Consider the following 15,922-nt stretch of genomic DNA (forward strand, 5'->3'; position numbering starts at 1 on the left):
TATACTTAAATAAAATGTATATATTAAGAAAAAATTATGGATAAATGTATGTATAAATGAACCACTTTGATGTATATCTGAAACAAACACTAAATTAAGTATACCCCAGCATAAAATAAAAATTAAATTTAAAAAAGAAAAAAATATTAACTTGGTGGCTCAGAGGGTAAAGCATCTGCCTGCAATGTGGGAGACCCGTGTTCGATCCCTGGGTTGGGAAGATCCCCTGGAGGAGGAAATGGCAACCCACTCCAGTACTCTTGCTTGGAGAATCCCATGGATAGAGGGGTATGGTAGGCTACAGTTCACAGGGTTCCAAAGAGTCGGACACAACTGAGCGACTTCACTTCACTTTGAACTCTGTTAAATACTTTTTATCCTCAAAAGACATAGTAAAAGAAAATGAAAACGTCACTCACATTGGCAAAACAGTATCTGATAAAGGGTTTGTTTTTAGAAAATATTTTAAAGTCTTTTAACAAAATAATGAAATAAACAATTTAGAATTGGCCAAAGATGAAGCTACAAAGCCACAGTAATCACAACAGTACAGTACTGGCACAAAAACAGACATGTAGATCAGTGGGACAAGATAGAAAGCCCAGAAATAAAGCCAAGCGTTTACGGTCAGTTAATCTATGACGAAACAAGACTATACAATAGTGAACAGACAGTGTCTTCCTTAAGTGCTGCTGGAAAGCCTAGACAGCTACATGTAACAGTGAAATTAGAACAGTCTCTAACACCACATGCAAAAATAAACTAAAGACCTAAAATGTAAGACTGGATAATATAAAACTCCTGGAGGAAAACAAGGAAGACACTCTTTGCTATAAATTGTGGCAATACTTTTTTGGATCTGTCTCCTAGAGTAATGGGGACAAGCACAAAAATGAGACCTAGTTAAAGTTAAGAGCTTTTGCACAGCAAAGGAAATCATAATCAAGATGAAAAGACAGCCTACAAAATGGGAGAAAATGTTTGCAAATAAATGCAAATGATAATTTCCAAAATATACAATTTATACCATTCAATATTAAAAAAATAAAAAATAGGTAGAAGACCTACATAAACATTTCTCCAAAGAAGACATGAAGATGGCCAATAGGCACATGAAAAGATGCTCAACGTCACTAATTATTAGAGAAATGCAATCAAAACTGCAATGAGGTATCACTTCACACTGCTCAGAATGGCCATCATCAAAAATCTACAAATAATAAATGTTGGAGAGGGTGTGGAGAAAAGGGAACCCTCGTACACTGTTGATAGGAATGTAAATTGGTACAGGCACTATGGAGAACAGTATGGAGATTCCTTAAATATAGAACTACAATATGATCCACCAGTGCCACTCCTGGGCATATATCTGGAGAAAAACATGGCCCCAAAAGATACATGCACCCCAGTGTTCACTGCAGCACTGTTTACAATAGCCAAGACATGGAAGCAACCTAAGTGTCCATCAATAGAAGATGTGGTACATATATACAATGGAATACAAGCCATAGAAAAGAATGAAATAATGCCATTGACAGCAATATGAATGGACCTAGAGACTATCATACTGAGTGTTATAGCTCAGAGAAAGACAAATACTATATATGACTTATATGTAGAATTCAAAATGACATGAATGAAATTATTCACAAAACAAATAGACTCATTTAGAAAACAAAAAGTTATTTGTTTACCAAGGGGGAAGGGAGGAGGGATAAATTAGGAATTTGGGATTAACAGATACATACTAGTATATATAAAATATACAATGACCTATTGTATAGCACAAGGAACTATATTCATTATCTTGTAATAAAGTATAATGGAAAAGAATCTGAACAAATATCCACATATTGATATATATCTGAATCACTTTGATATACACCTGAAACATTGTAAAGTATACGTCAATAAATAAATAGATAGCTAAACCTATAGTTATTATTTGCCCTAGCAATTCCTCTCCCCATTATTTCAGTAATGATCCAAAGCTGGAAACAACCAAATGTCCATCAATCTTGTGAACAGATAAAGAAATTGTAATATAGCCATGTAATGGAACAGTAGTCAAAAGAGAAATAAACTATTGAAATATGCAGCAACAAGATTGAATTTCAAAAGCATAATCCTAAAGAAAAGACCAAAAATGACTACATATAATATGATTCCATTTATGTGACAGTTTAGAGAAGGCGGAATGGTAGTGATTGAAAGATCAGTCATTTCCCGTGGCATGGCATGGTGTGGTGGACTGACTGCAAAGATGTACATTTTAGGGGTGATGAAAATGGATTATATCTTGATTGTGGTGAAAATTGCATAACTTTATACATTTGTCAAAACTCAAACTGAATACTCAAAATGGGTGAATGTATATGTAAATTATATGAATAAATTTGTTTTTCTTATATATACACTGGGGCTTCCTGGATAGCTCAGCTGATAATCCGCCTGCAATGCAGGAGATCCAAGTTTGATTCCTAGGACAGGAAGTTCCCCTGGAGAAGGGATAGGCTACCCACTCCACTACTGGGCTTCCTTGGTGGCTCAGTCAGTAAAGAATCTGCCTGCAATGCAGGAGACCTAAGTTCGCTCCCTGGGTTGGAAAGATCCCCTGGAGGATGGCATAGCAACCCACTCTAGTATTCTTGCCTGGAGAATCCCCATGGACAGAGGAGCCTGGTGGGCTGCAGTCCATGGGGTTGCAAAGAGTCGAACACGACTGAGTGACTAAGCATAGCCATTCCCTTCTCCAGGGGATCTTCCTAACCCAGGCATCGAACCTGGGTCTCCTGCATTGCAGGCGGATTCTTTACCATCTGAGCCACCAGGGAAGCTGGCTTTTGCATTCTAATAAAAGGAGAACTTGCTACACTGCCCTTTTTCCTTTTTTAATGAAAAAAGGGCTCTGCTTGATAGAAATGCACAAATAATGAATGCTTTAAATAAAGAAGAAAAACAGTCTGACTGAGGGTTTTTTTGCACCTAAGTATAATATTTTTATTTAAGTGTAATTGTGAGACTACAGTTTCTCAGAATAACAGGATTAATTTCTATATTTTCCATGACTACTGTATTCAGTCTGGTGTTCTATTTCTGTTTAATCTTCCTTACTTAATTGGGTTAGATTCTGTGTCAAGAATATAGAAGTCATTCCAGCCAGAATAAACTCTCTTGACTGTAACTGATGCAATCAGAGCTGAAGGGTTATAGCTCAGAAAGAAAATTATAGTTTATAATTTTATATTTTTATATAATTATATTCTATAAGTGGAATCAGGCTTTAGTCTAGTAAAAAGGGGCTCTTCATAAATAGTTTCAAATGAAGGATCTTTTTGTGTTTCCTTTTCCTCTTCCAATATATCTTCATAGTCATATATTTTTTCTTGTGCTTGCTCAAACCTGAAACCTAGAGAGCAAGGACAAACATTTAGAAAGATGCCAGACGTGACAGGATATAGCTCATTCAATATGCTACTGTGTGCCAGGTAAGGTCTATTCCACATTCCTTTTCACCACTCTTAGAGCAGATATCTTTGTAACCTGTTTAACCATAAATGTCCCATATTTCTGAGATCATTCTACATTTCATGACCATGTTTCATTGTCCAGCTTTAAAAGTCTCTGTAGGATCTGTGTTTGAGGTTTGATCTACTACTAGATAGCTCTATAATTTTTTTTTTTTTGCTAGCTCTGTAATTTGAAGCAAGTTACTTAACCTCTGTCTTACTTTCCTCATCTATAAGATAGGAATAATAATAGCACATGCCTCAGCTTATCTTTGTGAGAACTAAGTGTAATGGTGAATGTAAGGCATTTAGTTAGTACTCCACAATTAACCATTAGCTAACAATTCTTTAGTCACAAAGAAAAATCTTTTCTGTCCCTAAAGTTTTCAAATTCTGAATTTTGATTTCCTCTTGCTTCTTGCAGAAGTGGCACATGCTCTCTCCCCTCTTTACTGCCAGCATCTGCAATGTATTACCCTGCCTTCCGTTACGATGCAGATCTCCATTACTTAAAACAGCTTTCGCGTGCTCTTATGATCCTTCTAGTTAGTGCTATATCTTTTCTTTTTTTCCCATAATAATCTTTTAGCCCAGTGAATAATATTCTCTGCTTCCATTTTGTACTTGTCATTCCTTTATATTCTTTTATTTGCCATTGAGACCCTACTGTGTTCTACACACTGGGAATTCAGTAGCAAACAAAACAGATAACTTGCCTTCAAGTAAAGATAGTTGCCTACACCAGTTCTACAGAAGGCCATCAACTGCATGAAACCCCTGAAGTGGAAGCCACAAAGTGTGCTTGAGGACCAGGCAAGATGCCAATGATGCTGAGTTGTTGTGAGTGAGGGGGAGAGAGTGGGACATGATAAGGATGAAAAGCTAAACCAGAGCCGGAGTGCCATGATAAAGTTAGGGTTTTATTCCAAGTGCAATGGAAAACTAAATGGCAGAAGGGGTAGTCATCGTTAAGAGTATGGTGTCTAGAGAGTATGGTTTCTAGAGCTACCCAGTCTCAGTTCAAATCCTGGCCCTCACAGGGACTGTGTGACCTTGAGCAAGTAACTTGGCTTCTCTTTAAAATGTGGATAATAGAACATGTCTCACTGGGTTTTTCTGAAGATCAAATGAATCAATTTTTTTTTTTGGCTGATTCATGTCAATGTATGACAAAAACCACTACAATATTGTAAAGTAATTAGCCTCCAACTAATAAAAATAAATGAAAAATAAATAAATAAATAAAAGGCTAAATGCAAAAACAAACAAACAAAAATGAATCAATTTTATAAAGCACTTTAAGACAGTACTTCAACATGGTAGTTGCTAAAGAAAAGTTCATTAAATAAGTGCTTTAATTATGCTGGTTTAAATTTGTAGATCACTATCTGTTGCATGGGGAATGGACTGGAGGAGAATGAGTTTGGAGACGTTGCAGAAGCCCACAGAAAATGATGGCAACTTGGACTCTGGTGGTTATCAGTGAGTTGCAAATGAGTAGATAGGTTAAGGGCTTCCCTGGTGGCTCAGTGGTAAAGAATCCGCCTCCAATGCAGGAGACTCGGGATCGATCCCTGGGTCAGGAAGATCCCCTGGAGAAGGCAATGACAACCCACTCCAGTATTCTTGCCTGGGAAATCCCAAGGACAGAGGAACCTGGCAGGCTACAGTCCATGGGATCACAAGAGCTGGACACGACCTAGCGACTAAACCACCACCACCACAGAGTATGCTATGCACCAGGCACTATTATAAGCACTTCACATGTATTACCTCATTACCTCACAGTAATCCATGAGTTAAACACTACTGTTATTTTCATTTTATAGATGAGGAAACTAAGCTAGTAACTTGCCCAAGATTATACAGCCAGTAAACAATACAGCAAAAAATCAAAACCAGGAAGTTGTGAATCAGCATTCCACAATTAAAGCCTCTTTGTTTTACTGCCAATCACAGGTGACAGAGGGACAGAACTCATGCACTCAAATTCTAGAAAAACTATAACTAGGCTTTGGCTATGTTAGAATTATTGATACTTCTGGAATAGCATTTATTTTGCCGAGTCAAGTTTGCTCATTAAAAATTATTACTGAAACATGAGATATGCAACATTTTTAAAAGAGGATTCATTTTTTTAGAAAAGAAACATTTTATCCAACTCTAAATAAAATGTAAAATTTCCTTCTATTTCCAAATAACAATTATATATATAAAGGCAAAAATCACTTGATAAATTTATTTATCTGTATAGTGTGTGGAGTACAGAAGTGTTTGTTAGGATACTTCAAAATGTATACATGTGTAGAATGTATTGTTTTGGTTTATAAGAATTTCCCACTGGAGAAGGAAATGGCAACCCACTCCAGTAGTCTTGCCTGAGAAATCCCATGGACAGAGGAGCCTGGTGGGCATGGGGTCACAAAGATTCACACTTGACAGAGCAACAAGGCACACACACACACAATTTCCCATTATTGCTAAAAAATCACCTACTTTTGAAGTTAGCTGAAGAGTTGCTTGTAGCAATTTCCTTCCAGTTGGCAATGTACCTAAGCACATTATATAGGCATTTATTAAATTAAATCAATTTATTAGTAAATAATAAAGTGATTCATTAGTACCTACTTGGACTACTTCTAAGATTCTACTTTCTGTATGAAATCTTAGATTAATGATCATAAATTCACTAGTCCAAATGTTTAATTTCTTGACTTCCCACCTCAAAGTAGCTCTCATGCACCTGAGGCAACCCCTTAGACAAGGAGTTGTAAGAGCTATGAAAATGGTGCCCACCATCTACCATATTGGTGCCCTTTGGCCTCTCTCCAGGACATACTCCTCATTTTATACTGTTCCATTCCTGCTAGATCATGGCCTCAATTGAGTGACAGCCAAGATGTTAGTTAACTTCTAAATTAAAAGTATGAAGGGAAAATTTTGAAAGTCATGGGAAAACTTCAACAACAAAACTTTATCCTTGGTTCTGGATTGCCAGACCTACTATCTCTGACATATAAATGTAAATCATTTAGTTTATGATCTTATTAGAGCAATGGTGCTGTCTTTGCTGTGTCCAGTAAACACGAGATCATATTCAAGCGGGGTACATGCAGCTCTCACTTCTGTTCCTTAAACAGAGACTGACATGTGGAGACAAGGGTAGCCTGAGAAGGGGTGGATAGGGAAGGACAAGTGTGGTGAGCTAAGGGAAAGCTCCAAGGGCCAGGTTTCCTGTGACTTATTCCATCTCACTTTAGGCTCTGTATCCCCCTTTCCCAAACTTCCTTTCTTACGACTGTACCCAACAAACCAGGTAAGAAGTTGATCACAACAGGTGCTAAAAAGAAGTTGATTGAGAAAGGAGGAGGAGGATTAAAATTATCATGTAATTCAGAAAAGGCTGATTTTCACTTGAATTACTTTTACTCTTGTTAACTTTGTATTCCTGATTTTTTTGTTATGTGAAGGTATAAATTATGCAACAGTGTTTAATTGCAATTAAGTACTGTGTCTAAGGGCTTCCAGGTGGTACTAGTGGTAAAGAACCCACCTGCCAATGCAGGAGATGAAAGAGACTAGGGTTCGATCTCTGGGTTGGGAAGATCCCCTGGAGGAGGGCATGGCAACCCACTTCAGTATTCTTGCCTGGAGTATCCCAGGGACAGAGGATACTGGTGGGCTACAGTCCAAGGGGTCACAAGAGTCAGACATGACTAAAGCAACTTAGCACACATGCAGTGTGTCTAATGTCAACCTCTTCTTGTTACTGCTGCCTCTTTTTGCTCCAAGAATTCTATGGTGGTGAGTGGAATACTCCTGGGTCACTATTAAATGAAAAGATGCAAGATAATAGCAGGTGGTATAAACCCCTTCCAGGATCTTCAGCAGTACATGAACTGAGAACTTCCAGATATACAAGCTGGATTTAGAAAAGGCAAATTGCAAATATTCATTAGATTATAGAAAAAGCAAGGGAATTCCAGAAAAACAACTGCTTCATCAACTATGCTAAAGCCTTTGACTGTGTGGATCACAGAAAACTGTGGAAAATTCTTAAAGATGGGAATACTAGACCACTTTACCTGTCTCCTGAGAAACCTCTATGTGGGTCAAGAAGCAATAGTTAGAACTTGACAGAACAACAGACTGGTTCAAAATTGGGAAAGGAGTATATATATCAAGGCTGTATATTGTCACTCTGTTTATGCAGTGTACATCATGCAAAATGCCAGGCTGGATGACTCACAGGCTGGAATCAAGATTGCCAGGGGAAATATAAGAAACCTCAGGTATGTAAATGATACCACCCTAATGGTAGAAAGTGAAGAGGAATTAAAGAGCCTCTTGATGAGGGAGAAAGAGGAGAGTGAAAAAGTTGCCTTAAAACTCAAGATTCAAAAACTAAAATCATGGCATCCTTCATGGCAAATAGATGGGGAAAAGTGGAAACAGTGACAGACTTTATTTTCTCGGGCTCCAAAATCACTGCAGATAGTGACTGCAGCCATGAAATTAAAAGATGTTTGCTCTTTGGAAGAAAAGCCATGACAAACCTATAACAGCATATTAAAAAGCAGAGGCATCACCTTGCTAATAAGTGTCCATATTGTCAAAGCTATGGTTTTTTCCAGTAGTCACGCACCAATGTGAGAGTTGGACCATAAAGAATGCTGAACACCAAAGAACTGATACTTTCAAACTGTGGAGAAGACTCTTGAGAGTCATTTGGACTGCAAGGAGATCAAGTCAGTCAGTCCTAAAGGAAATCAATCCTAAATACTCGTTGGAAGGACTAACCGTGAAGTTGAAGCTCCAATACTTTGGCCACCTGAAGCGAACAGCCAACTCAATGGAAAAGACCCTGATGCTGGGAAAGACTAAGGGCAGAAGGAGAAGAGGGTGACAGAGGATGAGATGGTTGGATGGCATCACCAAATCAATGGAAATGAGTCTGAGCAGACTCTGGGAGATGGTGAAGGACAGGAAAGCCTGGTATGCTGCAGCCCATAGGGTTGCAGAGTCAGACACGGCTTAGTGACTGAACAGCAACAACAGATCTCTTAGTTGATGGTTCAGTCTGGCCTAACCTTAAATTTAGGCAGATTTTGTGCTTCAGTGGTTGCTCAGGAGCACTATGAAAAGTGGGTATCCATCACCATACTTCCTTAGATTTATATACTGAAAGACCTTTATTTCACCTTCAAGGAGCCAAGATAAAAGACCTTTGATTAATTGTATGCTAAACCCTGGCAGTGTGGGGCACAAACATATGCTATATTTAGGGGTGCATACTGACCCTGCTTTACCTGAGATCAAGATACGAATTTATTCAATTGTTTAAAAAGAACTTCTCATAAGGAACATGACAGTAGTAACCAGTAAGAAATAAAATCTTTACAAATAGAAGCAACAACTTGATTGTATCATTTTCATGCTGTCTATATCATAAAGTTGATCTTTCTAAGAAATTTTTGGAATTTTTAAAAGATATTAGCAAAGAATATGTGGAGTCTATCACAGAATTTCACATCTTAATGGCCTGGGGAAAGTCCCTAGCCAGAGAGGTAACATAACCACTTATCTTAGAAGTCAAAGGGGCAGGTTTGGACATAGACATTATCCATTGAGAGCTCTCGCCAAATAGAACATCAGAAAATTATTTAAGATGGCCTAGCTGCTGATGACTTAATGTGTTATGTTAAACTTCACTTGTAGTTTGAAAACTATGAAGATTCTGGAAGAGAAACATCTATCTCAATAGAAAACATGCCCCTGAAAATCCAGCGGGACGAATGCCATCAGAGGCGGAGCGGCCACTGTGTGGTATTGCAGGTGACTCAGTAACGGCAGTGCAGGCATTGCTTTTTACTCTAAGTGCCTGCAGCAATGTGTCTCTGGATACTACAGGATTTGCGAGGGTACTCATCAGTGTCCTTGAGTCCAAGAGTGAAGTTGGCCTTTCCGTTTTTCAAAATTATAATAACATTTCACTTGATCGCTCTTGTTGCCCTGTTTGTCTGGAGATGGATATGGTTTCTTTCTAGGAGAGATCCATCTGCCGTAACAAGGGGCTAGCACAAAAGCCTTTGGGAAGAAACTGGTTTGTGTCACTCAGTATCAGTGTTCAACACATTTCTGTCATTCTAATGGTCCAACTATCAAAAACTGTCTATAGATTTTGAAAAATTCTCTCCAAGGAATTAGTGGCTACCAATTTAGAGAAAATATCAGTCTTTGAAATTCTCTTCAAATAAGGTATTATCAAGCCAGTTACAAATATCTAGACAACTACAAAGATCTAAGAGGAAAGTGGACTGTGGAGACCATAAATACACTGGGAAGAAGGTATTTATACCTAATGTCTGATCTTGGCTAGGGGAAAGTCTTTGCAAATTTTGATCCTACTTGAGATAATCAGTAAGTTGTGGTCTGTGAAAGTGTTAATCACTGTTATGTCCAACTCTTTGCAACCCCATGAACTGTAGCTCAACAGGCTCCTTTGTCCATGGAATTCTCCAGGCAAGAATACTGGAGTGGGTAGCCATTTCCTCCTCCAGGTGTCTTTCCGACCCAGGGATTGAACCCAGGTCTCCTGCATTGCAGAAGTTTCTTTAACATCTGAGCCACCAGGGAAGCCCCTGTGGTCTGTGATACTACTGAAATATTCCCAAATAATCATGCTGGATTCCATTTGAAATTTCTGTTGTCCAGAGCTCATTAGAAAAACTTGCTTTCTAACAATTCCAAGTTGGTCCCAAATTATGCTCAAGTCATAGAATGAACTGATAGAAGTATATAATTTGGAAATGTGAGTAATCTACATTTTTTTAAAATGGAAAATTTGAGTAGTGTCACCATATCAAAACGAGATGTAATTATCCTACTCCATATACAGTACGTGATACCAGAAAACCACTTCAAATCTTCCCGGTTTGTTCTGTTTTTATTCTTTTCTCCACAATGGGAAGCCATTAGGAAACTTCTTCACCTACCAGTGAAGGGTGTTAAGGGATGGTAGTGGGGAAAGTCCTATGTAGCCTGAGATGTCTGTTTATTTCTTTCCTTTGAATTCAATTGTTTTATTCTTTTTTTTTCAAACTTTAAACTTTTTGTTTTATGTTGGGATATAGCTAGTTAACAATGTTGTGGTAGTTCCAGGGGAACAGGGTAGGGACTCAGCCACACATATGCATGTATCCATTCTTTTCAATATAGGATAGTTTAAGGATTATTTGTAATCTTTCGCTGGAGCTTGCTGGCTCTTTGCTGAATTAGTCAACTGTATAAGGGAAAAGCAGAGCAGGATTTCAGAAGTTCACCTGAGAGAATTCTCTATCCTGCCCTTATAAAATGGACCTCCTCAAAATGGACCTCCCTACCTCTCTCTCTCTCTACCTTCTTAGGAAAGCAAAAAGTACAGCATCACATCTCATTCTTTGGATGTCATTCCTTGCATCATTATTACCACTTGTATTTATTCAGTGCTCCAGAAACCACAAATGTGCTGTCTGTAAGGAATCTCAGTACTATGTCTGGATGAGATATTGGGATTTTTGAGTCATAAAACCTTTGTACTATTTATTAAAAAGTACTTTCGTGCATCTATTATGGATAATTAGCTCTTTATTCCTTCTCATGTTTTCTTTTTATTTTTCAAAGTATCTTTCCCATAATTATAATTGTTCTGTGTTTGCGTGTGTGTTAGTTGCTCAGTTGTGTCTGACTCTTTGAGACTCCACAGACTGTAGTCTATCAAGGGCAAGAATATTGTAGTGGGTTGCCATTTCCTTCTCGTATATTCTTATTTTCTCATTTTCTTTTTTTGTTAGTCATTCTTCCCCTTTTTTTCTTCTTTCCTCTTTGCTTTTCTCATTGGTTTCTTTTCTGCTTCCTCTGGCCTCTTTTTCTCTGGTTTATTGTTCAGTAGTGTGAGTGCATGCTTAGTTGCTCAATCATGTCTGACCCTTTGCAACCCCACGGACTATAGTCTGCCAGGCTCCTTTGTCCGTGGGATTGATTGTCCAGACAAGAATACTGGATGGTAGCCATTTCCTCCTCCCTCCAGACCCAGAGACAGAACTGGTGTCTCCTGCATCTTCTGCATTGGCAGGTGGATTCTTCACCTCTCAGCCACCTAGGAATTCCCTGTTCAATGGCAGTCCACCTAATTTTTCCTATTTCTTGTTTTTATCTCCCTCTTCCGAATTTCTTCCTTTGTCTTATATTTCTTTACTTACACTATCTTTATTTTTTCCAATTCTTCATTCATGCAGTATTCACATCATTATTGTAGCTGAGTAAATATTGAATTTTTTAAAGCTTTATTGAGATATAATTCACATACCATAAAATGTGCCCATTTAAAGTGTACAGTTCAGTGGCTTTTTAGTGTATTCAGAGAGTTGTGCACACATCACCATGATTGATTTTAGAACATTTCATTACTCCAAAAAGAAACTTCACACCTCTTAGCCACCACTTCCCAATCCCCACAAATCTCTAAGCCCTAGGCAACCACTAATCTACTGTCTATCTCCATAAATTTGCCTATTCTGAACATTTCAATACAAACGGAGCCATTCAATATGTGTTCCTTTGTGATTGACTTCTTTCACTTAGCAGGTTCATCAAAGTTGTAGCATTTCTTTTTATTGCCAAATAATATTTCATTATTTGGATATGTCACATTTTAATCATCAGTTCATGAACAGATTGTTTCTAATTCTTGGCTATTATGAATAACAATGTTAGGAACATTCATGTAAAGTTTTTATGTGCATGTGTTTTCATTTCTCTTGTGTATATACTGAGGAGTAGAAATGCTGAATTATGTGGTAACTCAAGTTTGAACCATTTAAGGAACTTCCCGATTGTTTTCCAAAACGGCTACACCATTGTACATTCCTACAAAGAGTATATAAGGACTTCAATTTCTCCAAAATTTTGCCAACACTGATCACCATGTCTTTTTAATTATAGCTATCTTTGTAGATATAGCTATCTAACAGGATCTCATTATCATTTTGATTTGTGTTGCCCTAATGGCTACATGACAGAGAAGGCAATGGCACCCCACTCCAATACTCTTGCCTGGGAAATCCCATGGACGGAGGAACCTGGTAGGCTGCAGTCCATGGGGTTGATAAGAGTCAGACATGACTGAGCGGCTTCACTTTCACTTTTCACTTTCATGCAATGGAGAAGGAAATGGCAACCCACTCCAGTGTTCTTGCCTGGAGAATCCCAGGGACGGCAGAGCCTGGTGGGCTGCAGTCTATGGGGTCGCACAGAGTCAGAAACGACTGAAGCGACTTAGCAGCAACAGCAGCAAATGACTACATGAAGTATTTTTAAATTTCCATCACACAAAAAAGTCCTAAAAATGTTTTTCAAGGGCAAAAATATGTCACTAAAAAATAACTTTTTAATGTCCCACACAGGAAGATTAGGGAATACAGATTAAGGAAATTCTTTATATTATTAATTTCATGTTCTTAGCTTGGTTTCTGTATCCCAAAGTAAGAGTAAAACAGAGTTAAACTAAGGCATAAGAATAAAGTCTGATAATAAAGAACACCTAAATCTATTTTTCTTTTTTCTACTTTCAGATCATCCCTTTTTACATTTCTCTCTCATTTCCTTTTCTTTTCTTTCTATACAGATAATAAAAATGCAAGGAGCTTTTAAGAGTATGGTAGTGGCCCCCAAGATCCAACATGGGAGTGAGAAATATTAGAAAAATATTGACTGCCCTGATGCCTGATGCATGCCCTTGCTCCCCAAGAATAGCAACATATATTTACTCATCAAAGTTGAGTGTGTTTGTCCAGTTCAGCACTTCATCCACTTCCCATTCCATCACAGAATCTATTCCACCATCTTCAATAGTTCTTAATAGGCCTTTTGTTGCTGTTTGAATTAAACCTACGGTTTCGTAATTTGTTGACTTAGCCTCCAGGCTTCCTGCATAGTACCTACATATAGGAAAGGAAGAGCGGTATAGATCCTTTGAATTAGGTGACTGCTAGTGGATGCAGTTAGTACACATTATTGCTGTCAAAGTATTTACATCATAAACAAAGTTTTCATCCTATTTAATTTAAATACATTTAAGCCAAGTTGTATGTGATGGGATCATCTGGAAAAAAAACAAAGCAACCTAATCAACCACACTAACTAGAGAAGCCTCATTTCAAAATCACCTCTCAGTAAGTTGTACTGTTGTGATACAAGGAAAAGCTAAGTATAGAATTACAGAGTCAAAGGATCATAGAGACCAAATAACTGTCCCATTTGTTTCACAGGCAATGCAATAAACCCCAGAAGAGTAACTTTTACAAAGTCATATGGCTAATATAAAAACTAAAAAAAATTTAATATATGTAATAAAACAAAAACAGACCCACAGATGTAGAGAACACACTAGCAGGTTAACAATGGTGAGAGAGAAGGGGGAGGGAGTTCACGTGAAAGTGAAGTCGCTCAGTCGTGTCCAGCTCGTTGCTACCCTGTGGAGTATAGCCCACACAGGCTCCTCTGTCCATGGGATTTTCCAGGCAAGAATACTGGAGTGGGTTGCCATTTCAAGCAACAAGGATAGATATATTGTACCGCACAGGAAAATATAGCCAGTGTTTTATAATAATATTAAGTGGAGTATAATCTTTATTGAATCACTATGTTGTACACTTGAAACTAATACAGTATTGTAAATCAACTATACTTCAAAAAAACCCCCACTATTTCCTTCTGTCTTTCTTGAGAGGTTTAGAAGTGTAAATCCCTATAAAACATTTAGGACAATGACTAGCACATAGTAAGCATTCAATCAAAGAAAGCTTACATAATCCTGTGGCAAGAGATAGGACAGTGACAAGATATGCCCCTGCACTCAGGAAGCTTCCACTTTGTCAGCCTTTAAATGGATAATAATTCATGAGAAAGAAAGAAAGTGAAGTTGTTCAGTCATGTCCAACTCTTTGCGGACCCCATGTACTTAGCCTAGCAGGCTCCTTCATCCATGGGATTTTCCAGGCAAGAGTACTGGAGTGGGTTGCCATTTCCTTCTCCAGGGGATCTTCCCGACCCAGGAATCAAACCCGGGTCTCCCACACTGCAAGGCAGATGCTTTACATTCTGAGCCGCCAGGGAAGCCCCAATAATCCACAAGAACTAATATATTTTATAGAAGCAGAAACATACCTCTTGATTTATATTGTTTAGTAAGAGTACAAGTTATAATAAACTATGATTTCACAATTTTTCTATAGGTCTTTGTTCAGTTATTCATTTAATAAATATTGAGTGCCAACTGTTTGCAAAGCATCATGTACAGGGGTGAAATTCCTTCATAAAACTTGGGAATCTTCTACTCTATCCTCTAGTCCCTGAACAAATAGGCACCTATTTTAAATGAATGAATGAATGATGATATCCACTGGCCCAGATTTATTAACTAATTCTCATGCCATAACAAAAATACATTTAGAAATTAAAAAATACTGGAAGCCTGGGGGCGAATGCATTTTTTATCAACTACTCCATGTTTTGCCTTTCCAAATATACAAACACTTAAGATCAGATCTGGAAACCTGGATGATATTCCTTTTTTTAAATACAATAGACAATTCAGATATCTATTTTTGCTCTCATACTTTGTTTTACAGAGAATTAAGAAATTTATTCCAATAATATAATTCTGTTTTGAATTCTTTAAATGTTAGTCACTATTAGCTGGGCTATAACAATCATAAAACAAAAACAGCTATCCAGTACAAACAGAATTTCAAATATAATAGTGATCAGAAATAAAGACTGCTTTATAATAATCATAACTTGTTTTATAGGGTGGTGTTTTAAAAGAAAAAAAAATTTGACTTTATAAGTGATATTGCAATATATTCCCTTAAAATGTCCTCATATTCTTTCTAAACTAAAAAATTTCATGTTTAAATTTTTTAATTAAACTGTCTAAATATCATGACAGGGAGAGAAATTTAAATGCAAAGACCTAGTAACAACCAACGTTGAAACTGGAAATGAGGTCGAGGAGAGCTAAGATCTGTAGATACACAGGAAAGGACCTGATGTGAAGACCAAAGTTCTTTTAGTAAGACAGAGGTTAAAAAAAAAATCAAGATTTTGTCAACTATTGATTATCAGCAACAGTCAAATGGAAGTATTTAAATGCCATAAGTGACAAAAGCACACAAAGCAAAATTTCTCATTCATCCTTTGCAACCCTAAAAAAAGGAAACAACACTCAGATATAAGGATTAATGCATTCATTCACTCAGTGAGCAAGCAAAATATATTCATTAAACATCTAGTGGGTCTGAGGTCCAGTAACTAAGAACTAAGTTAATAGAACAGAATTTCTGTTCTTTAGGGGCTAAAAATCTAGTGGAGAT

At 37.5% G+C, this 15,922-nt stretch overlaps 1 protein-coding gene across 11 annotated transcripts in view; it reads right to left on the minus strand.

Moving 5' to 3' along the window:
• Positions 1 to 3,069: 3,069 nt before the first annotated feature.
• C11H11orf65 (chromosome 11 C11orf65 homolog) overlaps positions 3,070 to 15,922 on the minus strand; it is a 96,765-nt gene continuing 83,912 nt past the window's right edge. For 10 of the 11 annotated variants that reach the window (XM_043482954.1, XM_043482951.1, XM_043482946.1 and 7 more), the window contains 3 exons: positions 13,316 to 13,486; positions 6,006 to 6,061; positions 3,070 to 3,409 (listed from right to left, as the gene is read on the minus strand). In XM_043482954.1, the coding sequence (XP_043338889.1) occupies positions 3,258 to 3,409; positions 6,006 to 6,061; positions 13,316 to 13,486 (379 nt within the window). In that variant the 3' untranslated portion in view covers positions 3,070 to 3,257. The remainder of the gene's footprint in view (positions 3,410 to 6,005; positions 6,062 to 13,315; positions 13,487 to 15,922) is intronic. The other variant, XM_043482955.1, reaches the window with a different exon arrangement.

The sequence above is a fragment of the Cervus canadensis genome, chromosome 11 (assembly GCF_019320065.1).
Source record: "Cervus canadensis isolate Bull #8, Minnesota chromosome 11, ASM1932006v1, whole genome shotgun sequence".
Classification (NCBI taxonomy): Eukaryota; Metazoa; Chordata; class Mammalia; order Artiodactyla; family Cervidae; genus Cervus; species Cervus canadensis.